Below are 17908 nucleotides of genomic sequence, written 5' to 3' on the forward strand. Positions count from 1 at the left end.
ACTAATTCTAACTCTCTAAGCATTTCTAGCTCCTAGTAGCCATTCTAAATTTCTTTCAGACTGAAAAAGGTTCTAATGAAGGAATGTAATCAGTTGTACTGTTTTATTTTATTGAAGATAGAGGAAGAAAATATATACTTTGCATTTAGGTTTAATCAGAATTTAATATGCTTTATGGAGAATCCATTGGAAAAGTACCCAACTCTATTCTAGGAACACAAAGTCAATATGCTCAGGCTAATTTTCTTGGCTTCTGTTATACTGCTTGCTTGTACAAAACCTCCCCCTCAAGCTGCCAAGCAAGATAACAGTATTTAGTTTTGTATTTAAAAGCCCTTTGTGCTAAGTGTAGCTTTAAGCTTGGGTCCCAAATACTTAAGTATAGTACTAGCTAGCTGGAATAAAGACTTTCAGTAGACTATAGATTGTGTCTGACTGGACTTTCATGGGCTCCTGGTAACACAGCAAAGCTTTTCTCCCATTCTGTAGCTTTTTTCTTATTTAAATCAATCATTTCTTTTGAGTGATCAAAGGGTTTTAATTTCATAACATCACAGTTGTCAATGCTTGGTCTTATTCCTTGAGACACTGTTTTTTTTTTTTTTTTTTTCTTCAGAAAGTTCTTGCATATGCCTATTTCTTGAAGTGTTTTCCCATCATATGTTAGTATCTTCATTCAGTTTGAACTGTTTGATGTTGAAGGTGAGAGATGGGGCTCTAGAGTCATTCTTCTACATATGAACATCCAGCTTTCCTTGTGCCATTTGTTGAAAAGGCTGCCATTTCTCCACTGTATGTTTTGGACATCTTTGTCAAAAAAGAAGTGGCTATAGCTGTGTGGGTTTTCTTTGGTCCTATTCTGTCGATCTCCTTTAGTGCCAGTACCATGCTGTTTCTATTATGATGGTTCCACAGTATAACTTAAAATCAGGGATACTGATAACTCCACCATTGGTCTTTTTGCTCAAGATTGCTGTGGTTGTCTGGGGTCTGTTGTGCTTTGATAATAAATTTCAGGACTTATTTTTTTCTAGTTAAATGAAGACTGTCATGAAATTTTCATTGGGTTTGCACTGAATCTTTGGACAGGTTTATGGCAATATAGTAATTTTTATAATATTAATTCAACTGACCCATGAGTTATGGGAGGTGTCTTGGCTCTTGTGACAACATATACTAATTCATTTTTGTTTTAGGTTCTGTTTCTCAGTAGATTTTAGTCTCTGGTTTGAATTTTGCTTCTATAATATGGACTCTAAACAAGAAATATAATATAAATTTCAGCAGTGCCAAAGACAGCTTCCTAATTCATCTCCCCCCCTTTTTTTCCTTCTGCGTACATCCTTCCTTCTTTTCTCCTTCTCATCCTCCTTCCCTCTTTCTTTTGTCTTTAGATTCATTAATTCTTGAATCTGCAGTTGCAGTAGGAGGTAGGAATGTTAGCTTCCTCTTATTTAAAGAAGTGAAAACCCAGTAAGATAGCTGTTGTGAAAGGTGGGCAATAGGGAAAACTACCTTCCAATTTTTAATTACTGCTTTTGATTTGTGTTCAGTGGGCCACTGTATATTGTCATTAATGCTGAATGCTCCATTTCAATAACCAGACCACATTCTCTGGTTCAATTAAACTGGGGTCCTATTAATGGAAGTAAGATGATCAGATTCCATCGCCCTAAAGTCATTAGCTAATGTGCACTGGGAATTGACAAAGAGAATGGTGGGAATGTGGAGCATTATGGAAGCAGCAGCCTCTTAGACACAGGGCTTTAATTAATTCCATTCAATGCTCTTGATTAGGCTATAGAGCATTCAATAAAACACTGTCTAAAAGAGTTTTAAAAATCTTAAGGTTTCTTTTTTGGTTGTGAAAATCCACAGGAAGTGGCTACTTTTATAGAGGCTTTATTGGGATCTCTCAATATGTGCATTTATGATAAAATTTCAAAATTTACATGAGCACTACACAGCCAATTAGATGAGCACACAGTCATTTTCTCACACAAATCAAACTTCATTGTGGGAGTTCACTTTTTAGAAAGAGACAGAAACAAATAGTTCAAATAAAGACATCTGCTGGCCTATCCATGATTAAAAAAGCTGCCCTTGAGCATAATAGAAATACCTTTCAAGTCACACACCTTGTACAGAGAGAAAACATTGATATATTCCTTTTTAGTAAGCTGTACAGTCCACATGTATGAAAATCAGCTACTGTAATGGATTTGTAAAAGAAACACACAGTACCATGTATGTTCATGTCATTTTGGGTATCATGCATGTGCAATGAGACTAACTTAAGAAGAGCAACCATAAGGAGTTGCAAATGGATATAACTGGTATTCACAAAGAAAAATAAATATGCTCATTGATTTTCGCAATTAGTAATTTTCTGTATACATGATTCAAACTGAGTTGACTATTACTATGCATCAAGAGTCTACTTACAGAACTTCCAAACAAACAAACAAACAAAGAAACAAACAAAAGACAAAATCCAGAAACCTCCCCTGTGATTTGGGTTTGAATACAGCCTATGAAAATATTTCTGTTTAGTTGTAACATTGATGTAGCTAGTATTTATTAAATCTTATCAGCTTAAGCATCTCTGAGAGCTGTGAATAAGAATGACAATGATACTGCAAATATATTTGTATTCATTTCAAAGACAGTTCATAAAACATTCAGCTGGAAGGACAGAGGGAAAAGAGACCATTTGTAATCATGTCATGTGATGTGTTGCACAGCTTAGTCATTCCTGTTATTAAAAATTATCCTAACACATTAGGTGCAGATACAGTGTTTGTTATTGAAAATACTCTTCCAAAACTGTGGCAAATTTTAAGATTAAACTGCCACCTGAAAGATAGTGGGATTACCTTTATGCTTTTATATGAGTTTCCATGGCTCCTTAACAAACATGGCTTCTATGAAATCTATTTCTCTTGCTACAGCATACATAGCAAGTACATATATTTCAACCTTTGCCTCATTGCTAACAAAAAGCCCTACTCAAAGTTGTTAATTATTAAGTAGGTGAGGTTTACATCACACACACACACACACACACACACTCTCTCTCTCTCTCTCTCACTCTCTCTCTCTGTTTTTCTGTGAGTTGAGAATGATGCAATCAAGTGTTAACAGTATTGCGTCTATTCATATAATGTCTTCTGTACTAAAAAAAAGGACAAATTCTTTAGGGACATGTAACTTCTGGCATATAAAGCTGATTGAAATTGATAGAGAAAATACTGGTGGATCTAGAGTTCATGCTTTCAGTTTTCATCACAAACTTCTACATTTTTTGTGTTCTTATGTGACCATTCTTGTTATCTAAGAAGCCACAAATCCTGGCACTTTGCCCTGCAGCTGCTCAATGTCACTGCTGTCTGCTGGCCCAGGTCCTGTCACTCTGCATCCTTGTCATTTTCTATCTGATCATTGCACTTGCATCTCAGTTACTCTCTTTTGTCTCACAGCTCACCTAGTTTCAAAATCCACCTGGAATCCTGCTGTTAAATTCAGCTTCTAAAACATATTGCCTCTTTACCTGAGGAATGAGAGACACTCCCATTGTATGGTTCTAACAGAGTGTTTGACCACTCAAGTCATTCATTCAAAAAACGAGCCAATAATTTGCTATATCCTTGCTCTTACTCAGTCTTCAGTCCTGACAGACTTCCATAAGTCTCTTATTAATTCATTATAAATAACATATAAATATGCATACAATACTTTCAGGTTCTATGTTCATGATCTATCACTATGACTATTCTTTAGCTTTCTTTGAGTTAGCTCCCTGTATCTACGTGCTACTTGAATCACATGACCTCCCCAGGCTGAGTAATCTATTCAATGTTGGCCACACATAGCAATCATTAGAGGAGCTTAAAAACAAAACAAAGCAGACTAGCCAAATTAACCAAGAGTGTCTGTGGGGGTTGTGCAGACATCAGAAACACGTTTTGTGCTGTTAAATGTTGTAATTTAAAATGTTCTAGGGGTCTAAACATCTAGGGATTTTGGCTTATATGGGGTTTGATATGAAGGTGTTTCACTGATTCGTTCAATAGGTGTGAGTTCTGTACAGCAGTAGAACATGGAAGCCTTACAGTATTTTGTTTAGCTCACAGTGTGTTTTAAAAATTTTTGGAGACTATTTAAAAACGAATAATACATATTCAGGAAGAGCAACACTAGCCACAACTGAACCGTGGTTTCCTTTTGAACTTTCAATTGGCTGCAGAACTGTTACTTTCTACAGCTTCTTCATAGAGAACAGCATTGCTTGCCTTTTATTGTAGTACTTGAATAAAGCTGCATTTCAGTAGAGGAATAAGCACTCTACAGAAAAGCATTGCTTCATGTCTCTCCCTACCACCTCCTTTCCCTAAGCAAATCACAGTGCTGAAGTAGGAAAGGGCTTATATAGGCCAAATGTCCACATGCCAAGTTCTTCCTGTTAGTTGTCTGCCTGGGGCTGGCAGTGATTGGAGCTAGCAGGCCCTGGCCCCCTGTATTGACGGTACTGTGGAAGAGCGAGGCATAAGGAGACACCTTCGTGGGGGAGGAGCACACGGATGTTGCTTACAGGAGCCTCAGCGCATACCTGATTCTGCTGATCTCAGAGGATGACCTCCAAATTGTATTTCAGTTTGGCGGAGTTTTGTCATGTTTAACAGCTGTGTGACATGAGGAACATCTGCTGAGAGTTGACAGCTTCGTGGAATAATATCTGTGGGTTCATCTGTTGAAAAGGGAATACCATATACCATTTGAAATGAAGAGCACCCAGGCCCCACATAGAAGCCATTTCTGCCAACTGAGCAAGCTCTGTAAGGAAACCAAGTAAAGCAAAACAGTTTGGAGTGCAACTCTGTACACCTTACTCAAAGTTTCAGCCTTGATGTCTGTACAATGAGCATGGCATTTCTGGATAAGAGAAAAATTAGAAACAGCTTGTGTGGCCTACGGAGAACAGCCCCAACCAGACATGATTCTTATGAATGAAAGAGCCAAAGGGCATTAGAAACCATGAACAATAGCAGAAAAGTGTGGAAAAACAAAGTCAGGTCATTCAGAGAAAAAAACAAATTAGCTGAGGTGAGAGCTACAAAATTCTCTGCACAGCTGTCAGGAGTGGCCATTAAAGTATGCTGACTTAACATGGATGTATGAAGATGGTGGGCCAGGAGAGGATTAAGTGGCCTGCAGAGAAGCCAGATCCCCTGCTGAGGGCAGACAGAAGCCTAGAGTAGTGATGGCTGTGAAGGCTGCTGCACAAGTGTTGCATGGGACCTTGAGGAGGGAACAGAGGAGGAGAAGAAGGAGGGCAGGATTGGAAGGAAGGGGACACAGGAGGCAGCTGGGATACAAAGTGAATAAATTGTAATAATAATAATAAGCTCCTGGTAAAATGCATTTGAGGTTGCTCTGTGAGATAAGTTTCCAGGCAGGCCCACGCCAGCTTAATATAGACAGTCAAGTCTTTGGCTCTCTACCCTGCAACAATAGTAACTTCTGATTTTATCTTTTATTACCTTTTTAAAAAAGACTTACCTTTATTTTGTGTGCACGGGGGTATTGCTTGCATGTATGTCTGTGTACTATGTGCATGCTACGCCTATGGAGGCTCAAAGTGGGTGTTGAATCCTTCACATTGGAGGTATTAATGCTGTGAACTACCACATGGGTGCTGGAAATTGAAGTCTGGGTTTCTGAAAGAACAGCCAATGCTTTTAATTGCAGGCCCACCTCTCCAGCTCCTATTGACACTTTTCTGTACTTCACATGTTTAGTTGTTTTGTTTTAGCTTGTATTTCACCCAAACAGGCTTTCATGACTCTCCTTACTTGTTTTAAAGTTTACATGTAACATTTTTTATTGTTTCTCATAGCTCAATATATATGTTCTCCCTCTTATTCATACATCACTCTTTCCTATTCACTCCTACTTTTTTCTAGACAGTGTTTTTCTGTATAGCCTTGCATGTTCTGGAACTCACACTATAGATCACACTGGCCTCAAACTCAGGAATCTGCTTGTCTCTACTTCTCAAGTAGAGACATGTGCCACCACTACTTGGCTCCTTCCCTTTTTAAATTGCCTTTAGTTCTAAAAAAAATCTATAAACTAAAAATAAAATGAAACCACCCCCTACATATAATCTACATTTTCCTCAATATCAATCATTGTGCCTCTATCTCTGGAGGACATATACATACCAACACATGTACAACACACACACACACACACACACACACACACACACACCACAACAGACATGAGAAAGCAAGCCACTAAAACACCCTTCAAACTCACAGTTTCCCAATACTAGAAACCCAAGATAATGAGATAACTGAAGTACCAGACAAAGATTTCAGCATCCTACTTTTCAAAAGAATCAGTAACTCATATAGGATATTAAACAACAGACAAATGAAATAAGAAAATTCAGGATCCAGATAAGGAAGTCAGTAAAGTGGATAAAATAGCCATTTGGAACAAAAATTCAAAAAACATGAGTAAACATTCATCATGGAATTACAAATTAAATATAACCAATAGCAACGTTAAACATGAAAGGCCAATCAAACAAAGAAAAAAACCAGCAAAAATTATCATGAGAAAAAACTAAGTAGAATAAAGAATATCAGAACAAGACTGAGGCAGCAACACATCCTAACATAGAAAACTTTACAAAACATTACAAAATAGAACATCAAATAATCTTCCAAGAACTTTTAGAATATATTCAAGACACCAAAGCTAAGAATCCATGGGGAAGGAGCCAACACAAAAATCTAACCTAGCCACTTAAATGATAGCAGAAAATTCCCAAAACCCAAGAGAGAAACAGATATCCACACATGAGGCATTTATAACCTTAATGTGAGGTAGGCATCAAAAGTGAATGCAAAGGACGATATTGTAAGTTGTAAGGAAAATGTCAAGTCAACTATAAAGAAAATGTACCAGTGTAACATCGAATTTCCCATAAGCAACTCTAAAAGCCAAAGAAGCATTCAATGATACATTTTAAGCCCTGAGAGTAAATAATTGTTAACAAACACTGTTATATCCAGCAAAATTATCTTTTAAAATTGACAGAGAAATATGTATATTGCAAGTCTGGCACATGCTAAGGCAATTGAGGAGCCTCAAGCCAGCACTACAGAAAGTACTTAAAAGAAGATTTTACACAGAGAAGGAAGAAAAACAGTCTTAATAGTGAGCTTCTGGGAAGAATAAATTTCATGATGAATAGATCAACAAAGGAGGTAAGAAGAGATCTGAGATGTCCAACAAAGTAATTTCGTAAGAGGAACAGGAAGAAAGCAAGGAAGGTACAACAATCCCGCCAATCCAAAAAGGAAACAACTCCTCCTGATAGTAACCTTAAATGGAAATAGGACCCATTCACCATTTATAAGACGTAGATGAGAAAACTGAACTAAAAAACAAGATCTTACTATTTGTTGTCTCTGTGAGCCATGTACCACTGGCAAAATGACTGACTTAGTTAGGATTTTTATTGCTATGATGAAACACAATGACCAAAAAGCAAGCTGAGGAGGAAAGCTTTTATTTGGTTTATACTTCCATATACCACTGAAGGCCATCAGGACAGGAACTCAAACAGGGCAGGAACCTGGAGGCAGGAGATGATGTAGAAGCCATGGAGGGGTGCTGCTTACATGGCTTGCTTAGTCTGCTTTCTTATAAAACCCAGCGCAATTACCCACAGTGGGCTGGGCCCTTCCATACAAATCACTGATTATGAAGATGTTCTACAAGCTTGCCCATAGCTGAATCTTATGGGGTCTCCCGCTTCTTCAATAACTCTAGCACATATAAAGTTGACCTGAGACTAGCTAGAATAAAAAAGTCAAAGCATGGGAGTTAGGCTCTCAAGCAAATAAATATAAGCCAATAAGCTTGAATAGCTATTTTAATATCTGGTAAAGCAGATTTCAAACCAATAGGAAGAAGAGATAAAAAAAGGTCACTAAACTTAATAAAAAAAAGAAAAAATGTAATAATTACAAATATACATGCATTGAATTTTGGGGCTCCTAATTTCATAAATGAAATACTGATGGTGGATAAGGTCATACAGGTCCTGAAATAGTAACTATGTGACTGGGTGACTTCGGTAAACCTTTCCCATCTTTACATATGTCATCAACAAAGAAACTTCAGCTCACTAGATTTAACAGATATCTCATTCAACAGAGAAAAATACACATTCTCCTCAGCAAATCTAGGAATTTCTCTAAAATTATTCACATTACAAGCCATAAAGAAAGTCTTAACACACACACACACACACACACACACACACACACACACACACGATTCCCCATATTTTATTACAGTAGACAAAAAATTAAAAAGCAATAGCTACAGAAATTACATGAATATATGGTCACTGAAGAAACTAAGGAGAAGATTAAGAAATTAATAGACCCAAGGAAATGATGGAATAATAAGTGCAAGGATGGGGATGCAGTAAAGTCCTGTCCAAGAATAACATTTTCCAACTCTGGAGAAAAAATCAGTACCAGAAAATTTTTTCAAAATACTAAATGAGCTAAAGAACTGAACAGACAGACAGTCCTCAAAAGGGTAAATACAAGTGGCCAATAAATATTTGAAGATTTCAGCACTCAGCCACCAGGAAAATGAAATTAAAATAAAGTACAACAAGCTTCGGCAAGGATGTAGCGCAGGGAAACAATGCTCTAGAATGTCAACTGGGCAGTCTCTAGAGAAATCAGTATAGCACTGTCTCAAGAAACTAAAAACAGAACTTATATATACTGAGTGATATATACTTATATATCAATCCTGGATAATACGCTCAAAGGTTGTAACTTCTACCACAGAGATGCTTGCTGACTTATATTTAGTGATGAACTGTTAACCATAGCTAAAAAATAGATAACTTAGATGAGCATCAACAGCTGAGTGAACCAGGTAAGACTGTACATTATTCATGATGGAATTTTACTCAATGTAAAGAAAACTGAAATCATGACAATTGCAGGAAAATGAAGGGAACTGTCAATCATTGATATGCAAAGAGAGCCAGACCCAGAAATACTAATGCTATGCTTCCTCTCCTGGAGAAGCTAGATTTAGATTTGTATGCAAGGAGGGGAGAGAAGAGCCCTTAAGGGAGGGAACTGGCAGGAAAGAGAAGATAATGGAGTACTTGGCATTAAAGCAGAGGAAGGCCCACTGGAGGGGAAGGTGAGTCAAAGGGCTGGGAAGGGCAGTGGAGAAAGGGTGGGCATCAGCAATGTCTGAAGAAATCATAATGAAACCAAGTACTTTGCATACTAGTTTTAAAAAATAAAAGTAATAAACCCAGAACTAAAACAAGCATGAGAATTTTGCTGCTTACTTTCAGGTGTTGGGAGGATTAATCAGATAATACTTATACAGTGAAATCACAGTACTGTGCACTGAGCCCAGGCATGCTCTGGGAAGCCTTCATGTCCACTTTTAAAATAAATTTATCCTCTTTGTGTTTAATTACTTTTTAGGTTAGCTCACAAGTAATGATTTTCATCATGTCCTCTTCATGGGCATCATACTTCATTCTCATTTATTCTTCTTACTTTTCAATACCGGAAGTGTGGACGGAGAGAACTGGTTGCATACACTCCAACTGAGATTTCTTAGTGTACATTGGTTCAGTCATGAGATCAGTAAGCACAAAGACTGAAACACCTCAGCCATTATTTAAGTTAAACGTTCTATCCAGAGATAATGAAAGCAAGCAAACAGACTCACAGTACAGACTCCCGCTGGTGTGTCCATCCAGCCTCCTGATGTTAGCACTCGCCAGCGAACACTTCCATGGTGAGGTCACTTGTTGTAGTTCAAATTGGACTATAACTTCATTCATATTTTATATGGTATTTGAATTTTTAGCAAATTTTTACTCATGTTCTTATTCATTAGTGTGTTTCATTTTACTTATTTGTATGGTTTCTTCTGTTGTAAAAAAATTAATCCTCCCATTGTAGAAAGTGGAAATAGAAATCGGTGTTAATAATCTACAAACCAATCCTATGTATGCATTAAAAGTCTTAAAATGGCTATGGAACTTTATTTAGTAATTTTATTGTTTATTATTTTATTATTTCTGCATTTTTTTCTGTGTGTGTATGTGCGCACCCAACAAAGTCTCACTAGTGAAACTCTGGCTGGTGTGAAATTTACTGTGCAGAACAGGCAGGCTTCAAACTCGAAGATCAGCCTACCTCTGTCTCCTAAATGTTGGGATATAAGACAAGCATAACCGTGTCTGGTTTACTTTGTAATTTTAATTTTTCTCTATTAGAAACCCGAACCCTGTTGATGCAGCCTTGCCAGGCCATGGAGGAAGAGGATCCAGGCAGTCCTGATGAGACTTAACAAGCTATGGGCAGATGGCAATAGTGGAGAACTCCCCCTTTCAGTGGACTAGGGTAAGGAGATGAGGGGAAGAGGAAAGGAGGGTAGGATTGAGAGATTTCAGGGAGGAGGCTTCAATCGGGATATATAATGAATAAATTGTGAAGAAAAAAAAATATAAAAAAGAAACTCAAATATTAAAAACCTGGTAATCTATATAAACAAGTTTATAGTTATTGAAAAATAAACAACTTAAATTTCTAGTACTTGAGGCATACTGAACAAAGTACAGTGTTTCCTGTCCTTGGATAGAAAAAGATAAAACACTAACAACAGCAAAACAAAACAAAAAACTGTGAGAGGGCGCGGCTGTCTGAGGGTGCAGGCCAACAAGCCTGGATCCTTTCTGAGCTCAGAGCTAGATGGAGGGCTCCCTCCCCACCAGCCTGGCCTCCTACTCCTGCCAGACCTCTTCTGGAGAGTGTCTTCAGGCTTAGAGGCCTCTAACCACACCTGGAACATGACCTTTGACACAGTTCCCGGCTGTATGGCCCTGCAGTCCATGGGATAATTAGGTACTGCATTGCCTGACAGGACTGACAGGACAGTGCTGCCAAACGCAGATAAAGCATTACTCCCATTACAAGCCCCAGCTGATACTGTACACCGACCCTGGGAATCCTCCACCCGCTCCCCAAAAACTATACAGCCTTTGTTCCCCCTGAATCAAGCTGAGGAGTCTTCTTGAAGCTGGTTCCAGGAAGATATTCTGTCATGGTCATGGGCCTTCTAAACTGCCCCCTACAGCTGTCACTTCTCCCTTTGTCTTTGGGGACCGGTGGCCAACAACCCCCACAAAACAAACAAACAAAGGAAACACCACACAAGAAAATGCATTTTTTGAAGATGATGATGCTGTGGGAAAGAATCAAAGAGAAATCAGATGAAAGCAATAAAGAAAACTCTCTGTGACACAAAACACACATACAAAATGTACATAATGGCAAATGACTCAAAGGAAATAAATATGTAAAATAAGTTTATATGGTTAGCTTAGGCAACATTTAATTTTAATTTTCTCTTCTATAAATATCAATATAATATTTTTATTACTATTCATTATTTTTTGACTGTTTTAGAATCTACTGACAATATTTGTGTGTGTTGACCATTAGCAAGAAAAATTTAGCTCAAACTTTCCTTCTGAATGTATACAGTCTTCACAATGATAAAGGCAGATGAGCCACTGCATTTACATAAACGTCCTAATCCTGAGGGGGAAATGAACGATTTAATTTAAACCTTCAGTACTCATCGGCAATACCATGGTTTCCATGAGTCTAAACACTAGATTTACAAGTTTTGGAGTTTTCAGCTTTTTATTTTTAATCTACTTTTTTATTTGTCACTGGCATTCAAGCTGTGTGTGGCAGTACACCTGGGAACATCAGTATACCCTGTAATCTTGGAAGGTTGATGCAGAAGAGCATCCTGGATGACTCAATGAGCTGTCTTACACCCAAAGGTTAAACAAAAGACAATCAGTAAGAAGTAATTCAATAAATGAACTAATAAAACAGAACACATTTGGGAAAAAAATAACAAAACTAACTCAGATACATATGTAATGCAATGTACTTTGAATTCCTTCATGTTTCTATACCAGTATCTTTGCTGTTATGATTCCATGTTGAGAAACAGAACTGTGAAGATCAGAACCTAAAGGCAAATTTGTACACTGACTCCTATGAAGAGAAATCATGAGCTCTGTAGTAAAGAGTTTGTATGAAAAGAATAGGATACAATCCCCAAATGGCCAACATAAAGCTGGAGTTTACAACTAGCAAGGGAAAGTCAGAAATCTTAAAGGATACGATTTCTGTAAGCCTTCTTTATTTGTTATGTTAAGATGTGGTTTACGATGTAGCCCAGGCTGGCTCTGGACAAGCATGAAACTGCCAGACAGTGGTAACACAACTCCATACTCATCCTACATTCTTTGATGGCAGACAAACTATGACAAAACTCCAGTCTGAATCCTGAAGGAACATGGTTAACATCAAAGGCTGATTTATCTGCTCAGCTTTCTCTAAGGAGTCTTAAAACTTAGATTATTCTCCGAGAGAAATTACAAGTAGCATCATACAACAAAAATGACTGATTACTTAAAAATGAAGATTAATCATTGTATAGCTAAGATGTTACATGTTCTTCAAAAGCTAAAGGTTTGGCTCCCAGGGAGGCAGTAATTAGAAATGGCAAAGCCTCTGAGAGGTGTGGCTGAGTGAGAGGTCCTCAGGTTATTGAGAGCATGTCCCAGAGAGAATTATGGGACCTGTTCTCTTTCTTCTCTTTTGCTTCTCAGCCATGGATAGAGTTTAGCTTTCCTACATGCTTCTATAATGAGTTACTACAGATCCAGAGCAACAAAACAAATTAGCCATGGGGTAAAACCTACCAAACAGTGAGCCAAAACAAACTTTTTCTTTTCTAAGTTGGTCATCTCTGGCATTTTGTGATAGTGATGGAAAGGTGACCAACACAAAGCACTATGCTAACTTAGAAAATCTGGCTCATAACATTGCTCTCAGCCTTCATGGAATATTAGCATATAATGTGACATTAGTCTCAATACAACAAAACCAGAAAGGCTCTTAATGACATTTAGTACTCAGGGCAGCTCAGTGTTCTGTAGGTCAAAGTGGAAATTAACTCACTTCCTCATCACTTACATTCAACCCATTTCCCTCATTCAGGCCAATCGCTAAGTTAGTTTGTTTTATTTTTTTTTTAATTTTTAACATATCTAGCTTAATTTAAAAATTAGGATTAATTCTGAAAAAAAAAAACAGCATAGGGCTTACATAAAAGCAAACAGTTCTAAGTTAGGAATCTATACAGAGCATGGCTTGTTTGAACCCCTGTGCTTACTCCATTCAGGTTCTATTTTGAGTGTACTTGTGAAGTGAAGCCTTTATTACAGGCACCCAGTGTCTACTGCCTTAGAATCCAGTGGTAGGCCAGAGCAGCCTTCTGGAAACTCATACCTAGCAGAGGACATGACAAATATTGTGATGAATAAGTAAAGTTAAATAGCGATTAATATATGAGTATATAAAAAGCATGCCTGAGTACTCAGCAACAAGTATATGTTTTCTATTGACAGTGGGCAAGTAGGTACAGGAATGACAAAAAAAGCTTAGAGGTCTAGATACAATAATTACCAGTGGGTGACTTCAATGGCTGACTTTCTTCTTTAGCTGGGTTATCCAAAGTAAAACTCAACAAAGAACCTTCATACTTCAACTAGACCACAGGTGAAACAGACTGAATAGAAATCTACAGACTATTCATCCCAATAGATAGAGAGGGCACATTTTCAGCAGTCCATATAACCTCTAAAACTGTTTTCAGTACAGACCACAAAGTAAGTCTTTAAAAATCTCAAGAAACCACCCAAATACTTGAAGACTGAGTAATACACTCTTAAGTGATTTACAGTCACTGAAGGAAGCTGGAGGAGAGTAAACAGTTTTAGAAGTAATTGAAAATGAAAGGACAACTGAGCAGAACCTTAAGGTAGAACTAAGGTACTTCTAAGAAGGAAGTTTATAGCGTGAATGCCTATGTTAGAAAACTGGGAAATCTAAAAGAAATATTTACATGCCTAGACATATATGATGTACTATGGTTAAACCAACAAGATACAGATGAACAGATTCTTAGCAAGCAACACGACTGAAACAGTAGTAAAAAGTATCCCCACAAAGAAAAAGCCCATTACTGGATGGAGTCACTGATGAAATTAAGGATGGCCTTCGTGCTGTTTATACAGCATTCTAGGAGCTCAGACTGTCCTCTGCTTTCCCTTGGCCTGAATACAGTCATGCACAATGAGTTGGAACTGGGAATTAGGCTTCAAAGACCATGGAGATTACCAGACCGCGGGGAGCAGACTGTGGTTTCTAGTTAAATTTCTCATCTAGTTTTATCCATCATGTAAGACTTCCTGGGAAGCCAATTTTAGTGTCAGGGGCTAGATACTGAAGAAACTATCTAGGCCTAAGGCTCTTCATGTCCAGGATACTTGTCATCACTGAAGCACAGGAACCCTAAACATGCCCCTGTCTGTCTTAGGATTTTATTGCTGTGAAGAGACACCATGACCATGGCAGCTCTTATAAATGCAAATTTATTTGGGACTGGTTTACAGTTCAGAGGTTTAGTCCATCATCATCATCATGTTGAGAAGCATGGCTGCACACTGACAGACATGTTGCTGGAGAGGTAGCTGAGAGTTCTACATCTAGATCTGGATGCAGACAACAGGAAGTGTGAGAGCCACTAGGCCTGGCTTGAGCTCCTGAAACCTGAGAGCCCACCCACAGTGACACACTTCCTCCAAAAAGGGCACTGTGATTTCATCAAGGCTATACATTCTAATCCTTGCAAATAATGCCACTCCCTACAAGCCTTTGGGGGCCATTTCTCTCAAACCACCACATGGTCCTTCATTCTTCTCCTGGTACCTATGCATCCCAGGAGCTGACAGGACAGACTTGATATGAACTCTGGGAAGATTTACTTTAGGACACCAGTTTTCAACCTGTGGGTCATGACCCCTGTGGGGATTGAAGGACCCTTTCGCACGGGTCACCAAGCAGACATCCTACATATCAGATATTTATATTAAAATTCGTAACAGTAGTAAAACTATAGTTATATAGCAACAAAATAATTTAATGGTTGGCGGTCACCACAACACAAGGAACTGTGTTAAAGGGTCCCAGCATTAGGAAGGCTGAGAACCACTGGTGTAGGAGGTAAGAGTGGAAGAGAAAGACTAGCCTTGGTTAAGAAGTGAGTGTGATAGGACACTTCAATCAGCATACACTACAGAAGAGTCTTGGTTTCCTTGGTTACTGTTATTCATGCCTAGCTTTCACAGAGGGGCAAAGACTATGAAGCAGAGATACTCTTGAAGCATTCTTACTCCTCAGAAAGAAAGAACAATATAGAGAAGAATGAAGATGAAAATTGTGGTCATTCCTGACAGGAGACTCCTTCTGGAGTGTTCAGTCCTGGTGTCTCTGGGGTTTCCCCAGCTATTGTCCCTCTTGGTTTGAATGGATTTAATCTTGCCCCTCTTCCCACACTTATGTTGAAACCCTAACCCTAGAACCTCCGAACATAGAGACAGAACCATTAAAAAGGGATTAAGTTAAAATGTTATCATTATAGTCCTTAAAAGATGATGTGGCCTTATAAATAAGAAGAGAGAGTTAGAACACAGGGATGGGCACATAGGAACAGAGAGAAGGTGACCTTCTATAAACCAAGGAGAAGGGCTCAGAACCTAACCCTACCAACACTTTGGACTTTTAGCCTTCAGAATTATGAGAAAACTTCAGTTTATAAAACTACTTGGTGTTTTTGGTTACTTTAGCCTGCCAGGATTTGGGTACAGTTTGATATGCATTACTCTAAGGGTTCAGGTCTAGTGTAGTCATTCTGAGAGGTTTACAAGATGGGATCTAGTGCAAATAATTATGTCTGGAGACACAATGTAGGTCCTGTGAAATTAGTTTTTACCAGGACTGGTTATTAAATAAGTGGAGCCATCCCACATGCATGCCTTTTCTGCATGTGGCCAGTTGCCTTTCTGTTTATTCATCATGCTAGAGTCCATCCAACATTCCCTCTCCCAGGTTGGGCCAATTATTCATTGGACATTCCCTCAATCTTTGTTCCCTCTTTATCCTCGAACTTCTTGTAGGCAGGGTAAGTTTTGGATCAAAGGTTTTCTCTGTGGTTCCCCTCCTTCCATTAGTCCTGCCTGAGACCCACCCCACGGTAGAGAGCCAGCTCCTGACAGTATTAACAATGCTCTGCTCTGCTTGCATATAGGATCCTAACTTGACTGTCCTCTGTGGCTCCAACCAGCAGCAGATCAAGAAAGATGCTGGAACTTGCAGTCAAGCGTGGGGCACAGTTCTGGGAGTGTTGGGGAAGTGTTGAGGAAAAGATGGAAGGATCTGGAAGGGACAGAAACCTCACGAGAAGACCAGAGCCAGTCCCATGGGGGCTTACAGAGACTGAGACATCAACTAATGAGCATGCATGGTCTGGATCTCAGGCCCCTGCATGTATGTGGCCATTGGGCAGCTTGGTCTTCATATGGGGCACCTGGTGAGTGAAATGCACCTTTGTTGCCATTTCTAACAAAGACTCTATTGTCTTCTTTTGGATCACTTAACCCTGGCAGGCTGCCTTTCCTGGGGATGAGGATATGCTCAGTCCTGGTGTGACTTGATGTGCTAAGGAGGGTTGATAAAGGGCAGGGGGCAGTGGCTCCCCTTTTATTCGGTGGAAAGGGAGAGAGGAAGGGGAAGAAGGGGAAGGGGGAATTGGGAGGAGAGGAGTGAGGGGGCACCCTTAGAATATAAAGAAAATAAACTAAAATTTAAAAAAAGAGAAGAACAAGAAAAAATAAATTAAGAAACTCACCAATGGATTAAGATATTAGAGTTATAAGACATGAATTTGAAAATAGCTTTGATTAATGTAATTGATAAGTTTGATAACAAGATGAAGAATTCCTTTAGAATAATGGAAGCTATATTTAAAAATCAAATTAAATTCTGAAATCAATACATATAGCTGAAGAATGAGCAATGTTTTGTCATTCAGCTACAGGCAAATGCTAAAAAAGTTTCATCAATGAGCTCAAATCAGAGAAGATAGCATTAGTCGTAACAGCCTAAAAATAAATGAAGTTCAGGGCTGTTCAACAACATATTGTAGTGATAAGTAGCAGACCACAGAGACATACAACAGGGACATGGAAAGATCCACAAGGAAAGTACATGAACCATGTGATGCCAGTTTTGTTAAGTTCAGAAACAGGTACAACTAATCTGACAGAAGCAAGAAGGGAGAAGGCCACATTCAGGTGAAGACAGCAGCATTTTCATGATATTTTTAATGCTCAAAGTTCTTGGAATGGTGGTTACAGAAATACAAACGTGTGTCCATATTTCTGAAATACCCCAAAGGGCATATTTAGAATTTCAGCATGTTTCTATATGCATACAAAATGTCGACAATATAATACCTATGCTTCAATAAAATAATTAAATATAACTTATGCTTCAATATAATAATTATTGAGGTGAGGTAAGAATGAATTACTCTTACTTTATAGATGTATCTTTTATTAGCATTTTATTAAAACACCCCCAGCCATGAAATCAATCCTTCTTGTTAGTTTTGACTTGTGTCATATGTCTGATGTACCCAAATTCTCGTTGGTTCAATTTCTGCAGAGAACCATCTGCCGTGTGGTCTAGCATTCACCCGACCACTGTGACCACTCTCCCTATCTTTAGTTGGATCCTTTGCCTGGAGAGGGTCACGAATGCATAAATTCCCCTTGAGTTTCCGGCCACCTTCCATGAGGCTCAAGGCTTCAGCTTTATGTATTCTCCTAAGACACTCGTTC

At 38.5% G+C, this 17908-nt stretch overlaps 1 protein-coding gene across 2 annotated transcripts in view; it reads right to left on the reverse strand.

The window, feature by feature from the left end:
• The window catches only part of Cfap20dc (CFAP20 domain containing), a 245936-nt gene that overhangs the window by 125428 nt on the left and 102600 nt on the right, over nucleotides 1-17908 (reverse strand). For both annotated transcript variants that reach the window (XM_060390940.1, XM_060390941.1), the window contains exon 7: nucleotides 4610-4747. In XM_060390940.1, the coding sequence (XP_060246923.1) occupies nucleotides 4610-4747 (138 nt within the window). The remainder of the gene's footprint in view (nucleotides 1-4609; nucleotides 4748-17908) is intronic.

Source organism: Meriones unguiculatus, chromosome 9, assembly GCF_030254825.1.
Source record: "Meriones unguiculatus strain TT.TT164.6M chromosome 9, Bangor_MerUng_6.1, whole genome shotgun sequence".
NCBI lineage: Eukaryota > Metazoa > Chordata > Mammalia > Rodentia > Muridae > Meriones > Meriones unguiculatus.